Source organism: Petaurus breviceps, unplaced genomic scaffold (genome assembly GCF_028583685.1).
Source record: "Petaurus breviceps papuanus isolate PSGF00001 unplaced genomic scaffold, PetGlider_PUasm1.0 98, whole genome shotgun sequence".
In the NCBI taxonomy this organism is placed as follows: domain Eukaryota; kingdom Metazoa; phylum Chordata; class Mammalia; order Diprotodontia; family Petauridae; genus Petaurus; species Petaurus breviceps.
In genome coordinates this window covers 53,282,924-53,292,167 of record NW_027187460.1, presented here as the reverse complement: position 1 = coordinate 53,292,167, position 9,244 = coordinate 53,282,924, and the positions used below count along the sequence as shown (strand labels likewise).

At 35.5% G+C, this 9,244-nt stretch overlaps 1 protein-coding gene across 3 annotated transcripts in view; it reads right to left on the bottom strand.

Moving 5' to 3' along the window:
• The window catches only part of ANGPT1 (angiopoietin 1), a 345,693-nt gene that overhangs the window by 53,248 nt on the left and 283,201 nt on the right, over positions 1–9,244 (bottom strand). For all 3 annotated transcript variants that reach the window (XM_069080907.1, XM_069080906.1, XM_069080908.1), the window contains one exon: positions 7,738–7,904. In XM_069080907.1, coding sequence (XP_068937008.1) covers positions 7,738–7,904 — 167 coding nt within the window. The remainder of the gene's footprint in view (positions 1–7,737; positions 7,905–9,244) is intronic.

The window sequence follows — 9,244 nt, the reverse complement described above, 5'->3', positions numbered from 1 at the left end:
TCTCTTTCTCTCTCTCTCTCTCTCTCTCTCTCTCTGTCTCTCTCTTCTCTCACTCTCACTCTCTCTTCTCTCACTCTCTCTCTCTATTGTGGAAGGTTAGAAGAGTCATACTCATTAATGTATCAAGACAGCTAAGGGGATCAGGAATTTCAATCTCTGAGGGATATACAGGTAGTTTGCTGGACTAAAAAGCACCATTTTTCACTAGTTTTAGAAAACTGAACCTTCTAAATTGTTACTAATTCAGCAAATTCCTGCAGCACTTAAGTACAATGAGTGGAATACCCATGTTGTCCAGCATGGAAAAAGAGAATTTATGAAACCCATTCTCAACTAAGAGCTAACTGGTTATTCAAGGCCATCAGGCTTTTTTTTCATTTCTACTCCTAAAGAAAATTTCTAACACACAGGGATATACTATGTTGATTTCCACAGATATTTTTTGTAATACTTAGAAATTCTGTGGGTAAAATATAAAACACTGCCTATGTTGTCTGATTTTTTTTTCAATGTATTGATCAGTTTTACTAATTGTTTTATATTCTTTCTATTTTTTTCTTTAAAAATCATTTCTTACTAAGGATAGTTTCCTGAGAGGAGGTGGGTAAGAATAAAAGGGAAAACTGAAGCAATTTAAAAAGACATCAATAAACCTGAATAAAAAAAGAATTTTTTGTAAAGTACAAAATGTTTCTTCTGAAGGCTTAGGGAAAGAGTATCTCCTCAGCACAGTTTCCACATTTTTTCTTTAGCTCTTAGAAATTTTATTCTACTCAAGTGGCTCAAAACTTACTTTTTGCTAGTGAAAACATTTTTTTAGCAAGTCACAGGGATTAACAACAACTAGATCAAAATTCAAGTAAGTAAAAATAATCTCCTCTAAGCTGGAAGTATTAGTTGACAATAGCCCAAACTCCTTACAATCCTCAGGCAATTTAGGCTAGAAAATCTCAGAAGAATAGAAATAGCCATGAAAGTCCCCAGTCACATATTCTTTTTTTTTTTCATCCTGATCAAGCCAGGAGCTTAGAGGGGGAAAAAGAAAACAACTGCTTTTCTTACATCATCTCAACACATCTGCTACTGGTTCCAGCCAGAACCATGAGGCCCAGAGGATCAGAAAAATGAGAAGTATTATAGTGAATAATATGAAATAAACTCCGTCAAGCATATGAAAAGGTGGAGAGTTTTTATTTTAGGTGGAGAGTTAGGGGGATGGTAATTCTAGTCAACAAATACTGGTTATCCTAGTCCTGAGTGGAAACACACACAATAGAGTTTCAAATAATAACAAAATCATGGAATGTTAAAACTAAAAAAGATCTCAACTCATTTAGGCCAACACCTTCATGTTTCAGATGAGGAAACTGAGGCCCAAAGAGATTCATTCATTTGTTCAAGGTCACAAATTAAGTTAGTGGTAAAGTCAATACCATTTCTCAGGTCTCCTGATTGCTAATGGAGCTCATTGCAATTTCCACTATAACATGGTGCTTCATAATACTCTGTTATGTGGATCCTAGATGGTTAATCCCCAAATTGTTTCCAGCCTTTCCTAGACCATGAACTTTATTTCAAAAATTCTGTTTCTGTCTTCTAGAGTGAAGGGTTTTTTTTCTAATCAATGTTGTAAAGGAGCCAAATTTCCACCTAGCCTCATCATTCACCTTCTAGATTCAAGAAAAAGAGGGTTAAAGGTTTTTGAGGCAAATGTTTAGAAACACTTGTCCCTTGTAAACTACCCATATCATCATCCCTAAAAGTCATTTGATTTTTAAGAAGATATTCCAGGTTTGTATGAATCTGTAGTACATAGAACAGTCACTTCAATCCAGACCCAATTAATATGAACATTTCAGACAGGTGCTAGGCTGATATTTATAGATCAAGGAATCATTCATTGTTTCTAGTTGGAAGTAATCATCCAGACCATCTTAGCCAACTCTCATTTTAAAGAAAAGGAAACGAGCTGCAGTGACAATAAATGACTTGCCTAAAGTCACAAAATATATAACAGGGTTCAAATCTGAATGTAGATTGCCTAAGTTGAATCAGGGGTATGCTGGCAAATGTTTAACACCTGGCTATGTGAAAAAAAATGTACTTGTCACACATTTTTAAGTTTAATCCATTTTACTAACATTACCCACCCCCCATCACTTTCAAAGTCTAGACAATTAAAAAAAACAATAAATCAAGTTGCTATTTGTAGCATTTGCTGATTTCCAAGGTGCAAATGCACACATTGAAATTTTTTTTAAAGCAATTGGGGTTAAGTAACTTGCTCAAGGTTACACAGCCAGGTGTTTCTGGGTGGGTGCTAAGTGTCTGAGCCCCAGGTCTGAGCTAAGTGTCGATCCCCAGGTCATCCTGACACTGGGGCTGGTGCTCTTACTCACTGTGCTACCTGGCCTCTCCCCACATTGAAATTTAACCATCAGGTTGAGCTGGTTCTAGTATACCACAGCTCAAAGGGTCTTTTCACTATAATTCACTATAATGGAATGGATATGTTTACTTTCACTACCTATGAAGAAGGATTCAGCAAAACACATAAAGCCATCAGTTAGATTTCATTCAAATTAAATGGTAGTTTTGAATGAATGGTAGAGACAAAATCAATCCTATTTTGGTAAAAGGCACATCAAGGTTTAAGAGTATTCATCACTTTAGTATAAAACTGGGGCAATAGGATAAGTGCCAAGAATAAGTGTGAAACAAAGAACACATCTTTAGTTTTCAGTTTCAGTTAATGACATTTTATAAATGAGACTCCATAGAGGGTAAAGGGGGGCAAGCACAGGAGAGAGACATGTTAAATTTAAGGTTATAAAGGTACAACATGGGGATGGAAACTCAGAATTTAATTATATTTGCTTTTCTTGGAATAAGGTAATGGGTTTATTTTGAGCTTAGATCTGGGAAGGTTAGGGTTTGAATCCCACCTCTGACACTTTGCGTAAGTGACTCTACAAGTCATTTAAATATCTGAGTCTCAGTTTTCTCATTTGTAAAATGAGGGTGACAGCATATATTTCATAGGGTTACTGTGAAAATTAAATGAGGTAATAGGTTTAATGTACTTTGCAACACTTTAGGGAAATTATATATATATATATATATATATATATATATATTTCTTAAATGTTAATGAAAGAAACTACAAAGTCTTCATGCACTCTAAGCTCTCATCATTTTAATCCTGAAATGATGCTTATGCCTAAATAATCAAAAACCACCTACTCAGCCTTGCTGACAGGAGAGTGCTCAGACAAAAAAGCTTTATTAACAATGCTTAGTAAAGTGGAAAGAAAGAGAGGTCTCAGAGGTAGGAAGTTAGTTCTAGTTCTGCAAGAAAGTAGATATAACATGAGGCAGGAGAGTATAGTTGAAAAATGATGAATTTCATAGTGAGAAGACATAAATTAAAATCCTGAATCCATTGTTTATTAACTATTTCACCTCAAGAAAGCTACTTGAACTCTATGGGTTTGAATTCCATCCTGGGTAAAATGGGGGCATGGGTAGCTAGACTAGAATAATTTCTTTGATCCTTTCTTGCTATAAACTATATGTATGAGCTTGGTCAAGTGTTTCCTTTAATTTTCCTACACCTGTATTTCCTCATGAGTGAAGTAAATGATAAGGAATAAAAAAAGTTAGGAGGGAAATCATCAAGGGGACAAGCTAAGATCAACTGCCAGGAATATGGGAGCTGGACCAGAAGTTTAGTCTTTTTTGAAGAATCAGAAATTTAGGTAATGCCTGACATAGAAGCAAAATCAAAATCAGAACCATGTCACAGCCTGACAGGGTTAGTGATGGAGGAAGTTGAAACTCAGGCTGGAATGGTTGGGTAAGAGGCAGGCAACAAGGTTGTCAGACTCGACAGAGATCCATTGCATTGCCACACCTGAGGGTCCTGCAGGCACATGTGTTCTCAGATGTGTGTCTAACTTTGTTTGCCCTGTATCTGCCTCAATATTGCTTTCTGCTCCTTTCCGTTCACTGACATCAATGGGGATTGTTGGTTCTAAGCAGCTGAGAGATACAAAGACATAGGTGACAATCAGATAGGTAAAGACACAGCATGCATTTATAGATTCAGCTTTTGGTGGAGGTGTTACCTTTTCCCCATCCTACACTTGAGGGGAATGAAATTTACTTTACAATAAACATGGATGCTTAAAGTGTAATATGTCTGCTTTGTAGTTTGGTTAAAAGAGAAGTGATTACATTTATTTTTTTTAATAACCAATAAAAATGGTATTTTATTGAATATAGAATTATATTGTGTAGAATTGTAAAAAAATCTAATTTTAAATTCAAATTTCCAATTAATTTAAAAAATAGATTAATAAGGGGTGGCTCAGTGAGAAAAGTGCCAGCCCTGGAGTCGGGAGGACCCGAGTTCGGTTCCGGCCTGAGACACTTTACACCCACACAAAAATAATAGCCGTGTAACCCTGGGCAAGTTAGTTAATTCCAATTGCCCTCCAAAAGGCAAAAAAATACCCCCCAAAACAGATTAATATGCAGTTATCCCTTCCACATCACAGGGGTTAGGGGCACAGTGCCTCTGCAATCTGGAAAATCTGAGTAGAATCATTTGGCCCATCCTTCAGAGAAGAAGTCTGAATTAGATAAAATATGTTGATATTATATAATAATATTCAAATGTTTTATACATTTATGAGTTTCTAAATTTATTCTGTGTCATTAACTAGCCTTCACATGTTGTCTACAGCTTCTGCAAAATTCCCCCCAAATTTCCCATTTAATTTCTTATGCTGATCTGCAATATATCAAAACCACAATGTGGAAAGTCATGATGTAGAAGGGATAACTATACTGTCAAATAACTAAAAAAAATCCTACACTGGAGGGAGAAGCATATACATTTTATAATAAAGTATGTGGGTGCTTAAATTTATCCAATTGGGCACACAAAATCCTGTCTTTGATGTGAATTAGTATGGGGTTTCCTTTCTTTAAACTTGGGGAAAGCCTTGAAAAAAATTAAATGTTCAATATTTGCTAGTCCTGTGTTAAATTTCCTCAAATTAGCTGCGTTTTACTGGGTTTTAGTTCAAATTTACATACATTCAAACACTGATCCACGAGTGTTTTTTACTCCATATGTTTTAAACTGGAGCATTTTGTATTTGCTCTTGTAAAATTCTCTGCTAAATTGGTCTTCTTAGGAAATTTCCTTTAAGCTCAAAAAAATTTTGTACCTTTCTCATTCTTGATTTCTCTTCTCTTCTCCTCTTTTCCCTTCCCTTCCCCTCTCCTTCCTCCCTCCCTTCTTTACTATTAAGAACATAAGAAAAGAGCCTCCCTCACTCCATGAGGTCATCTGCTCCTTGGATCTATTCCCCCATGCAGGCTATAATCTTCAGTTGTGATGACATCATCACAAGTTGTTATGAAAATGATAATTTTGTCCTCCAAAGGCCCAATCCCATAAGTAATGCATTAAAACAAAATGGGAGTTGTGCTTATAAAAAAAGATGCATTGATAGCCCCCAAAGAGTAGTATGGCTTCAAAAGCCAAATAAGCACCAGAAACAAATGAACCATGAAGTTATGTCTACATTGGTTGAAAAAAATATATTACAAAATTTTAGTTGTACTTTGCAAGCTGTTATTCTGTTTTCCTTGAATCAGTGAGTAAACCCTTTGTAGTATGTGAACACTATATTCCCATAATGACTGGGTAGAGTTTACAGTAAGGGCCCTGCAGCTTTATCTAAAGGCTAGTACCAAAAGGGACTTAAATGGACATCTTATCCAATTCCTTCACTAAGCTCCTGAGAGCTGAGGTAATGTGGCTAAGGAAAGAATCACCCAGTTTGTGAATAACAGAGCCAGAACTAAGCCTGAGTAACCCTGACATCTAGCTCCATGCTATTTCCACCACATCATGATGCCTTCTTAAAATTGAGGTTCATCATGTTTTGGAAATGAAAAGGAAATGCTGGAAATAGACACCCAATGATCAGTGAAAGCTTGTAAACTAGCTAATTAAGGAGAATGCTCTAATCTCCAGACTGCTAACAAAGTGCAATGTTCATAAAATAAACTCTATGGAATATATTTATTGTTCAAGACAGTACTTGGATATAGTATTTTGAAAAACTTGTCTGTAAGTTCAAAGGATCAGTCATTCAATGAGTATTTATTAAGCACCTACTATGTGCCAGGCACTGGCATAGTCCCTCTTCTCACTGATCTCATAGTCAAATAGAGATCATGGGTTTAGAGTTGGAAGGGATCTTAGAGATAATCTAGTATGCTCTTCTCATTTTACAGATGAGGAAATTAAGGACTAGAGTGCAAATGACTGACCCAAGGTTACAAGGGCAGCAAGTGAAAGAGTTGAGATTCTAATCCAAGTCCTTTGGATCCACCATTCTTTCAACTGTCACAATTCTTTGACACTATATTAACCTATGTTTCATAATTAACTGTTTTCTCCCCCATTGGAAATTTCCTATTTTCTAGGCAGGTAAGTGAATGAAGAAAGCTAGGTGTCACAGTGAGTGGAGTGTTGGGCCTGGAATCAGGAAGACCTAAGTTCAAATACAGCTTCAGATACTTAACTAGCTGTGTGTCCCTGGGCAAGTCACCTAAACTTGTTTGCCTCAGTTTAGCTCTAAAATGTCCTGGAGAAAGAAAAGGCAAAGTACTCTTTGCCAAGAAAATCAGACATGACTGAAACAAGTGAAAAATAAGTGGATCAATGGAAAAAAATAATGGACTTGGAGTTCAAATCCAGATTCTCACACTAGCTGTGTGATTCTGGGTAAGCCAACTAATCTCTGTCTGCCTCAATTTCCGCTTCTTTAAAATGTGGATAAAAATTCCAACTCTCTCACAGGATTGTTGCAAGGAAAAAATGAATTAATTTTTGTAAAGCATTTTGCAAACCTTAAAGTATATGGGTATGTACACACATATATGTGTGTGTGCATATGTATACATATAGTAATTATTATTTAGACATCTGCTTCCCTTGGTCTGATTTAATTTTTAGAGTTTTGTATGCAAACTTTCTTAAATTGTGTGGAGGCTTCCATTAAAAAAAATCTGAAATGTCTCCTAAGTTTCTGCCTATCCAGAAAGCAAGGCATAGAATAAAGAAATAACCCCAAAGGATGAACACAGGTTTTTTGGAGGGTTTTTTTTTTGTTGTTGTTAAAAAAAAAAGTAATTTCTTTCTGATCACTGAATGTTAATGTTTACTTTGCTTGCTACTTTTCCAAGCAAGGATTAATCAGATCCTTTGAATACTATACTTGGTATATTAAAAATCAGATCTAGAATTCATCTTGTCAGAGTTACTGTTATTATTATAGGACTTCAGGGGGTTTTCTTTAGGAATTTCCACTTTTCTTTGTGGTATGCATCACTTCATAATTTCAGATATTCATTTGAGGGCATATTTTTGAAATTTCTTCTTTTTCATTGATTTTTGTTTTCTCAAAATAATACTAACAGCAACAACATATGTTAAGCATCTATTTTGCACACTGAACTATGTTAGCTACTGTGAGAAATAGAGGGGGAAAAATGAGACATCCTCCTTGCCTTAAGGGGGATTAAAATCTATTTAGGAAGACCAACATAGCTTGAATTTGTGTAACACTTTATGGTTTGCAGGATGAGTTCTGCAAATACAATAAGAACTTATAATTAGCTCAATAAAAGCAATGTAATAGACTAAGTACTTACCTATAATTTTGCTTTTCATTTCCTATGTGAAATCTGTCATATAGTGAATATGCCCGGTTTCCTTCCCAGTCCATTAACTCAATTCTTAGAGAATATTGTCTCTGACTGGTAATTGCAAAGATAAACTCATTTCCCAGCCAGTATTCACCAGATGGATTACCAAAACCCTGGAAAAAATGTGGATGAAATAATTTTATTAGAGTAAGGCTCTTTCAATTTAACTTTTACACTTTTTGTATAATTTTTTGAAAAGTTTGTATAATAAAAAAGTGGCTCCTAAATGCCTTTAGTGTGTTACTGCAATTATTCCCTGTATTTGGGCTTATGTGTAATATTTATAATAAACTGCATTTACTTGGAATCCTAGAATATGGGGTGCTCTATTTAATAAAACTGATGTCTAATCAGAAAGTCTTATTTCAACCTTTTCAAAGAATCTCTAAAATGTATTTTTGTATATTGTCCTCCTAGTAAATAAAATAGATTGAGCATATTTTATTATTTCTTTGATGAATTATCATCTGGAGAGACTTCATGCTATTATAGGTGACATTTTTCTTAGTCAGTGATATATGACTGCTATAGCCTACCTCCCAACTTGAACTATAACAGCTAAACGTATTTCTGTTTGCAGAAAGACTTGGTGACGAACCAAGACTTCTGTTTGAGATTGGGCCCCTTTATTACTTATTGTATACCAAGATAATCAGAATAGCTCCCCCCCCAATTTAGGGAGATTTCCTTCCTTAGTAAAAGAAATATTGTATTGAATATAGTTTATTGTATCCATTTTGGCTTGCAAGTTGTTACTCATTTTCTTTGAAGAATCTTGACACTACACAGTTTGTTTAAAAAAGTTCAGTAGATTACAGCCCGTTTCCAAAGAAAATTATGCAAATAAACCTTAGTGGAGTTCTCTTCCCTGCAGTATGGAAGCAATTCCTTCTAAGAGAGTTAGTAGTATCTATAATTGAGAAGTTGCCTACCAACCCTGAGATAGCATTCACTTTTCAGGGTTATTGAGTATGTTCTATCCTTCAGCTAATTATGAGAAACTGCCCACTACAGCCCTCCAATCCAGAAAACTGGACTAATCACTAATATTTACATAGTGCTTTAAGATTTATGAAGCACTTTACAAATATTATCTCATTTCATCTTCACAACCACCCTGGGAGGCAGATACTATTATTTCCTCATTTTACTGATGGGGATACTGAGGCAGGTAGTGTTTAAGTGAACTGCCAGGGTCACACTGTTAGTGGCTGAGGTTGGACTAGAACTCAGGTCTTCCTAACACTAGGTCCAGCACTCAATTCACAGTACTACATAGCTGCCTACTTAACAGCAACATATGTCTAAAGCAGATAGCATTTTTGAATGTATACCAAACCTGAGTTGCCTCAAAAGACTACTGATTTCAGAAAAGACTGTCTATAAGTTCAACCAATGTATTCTAGCCAATCAACTCTCTAATACCCTCCAGGAATAGATTAAAAGGCAAAAA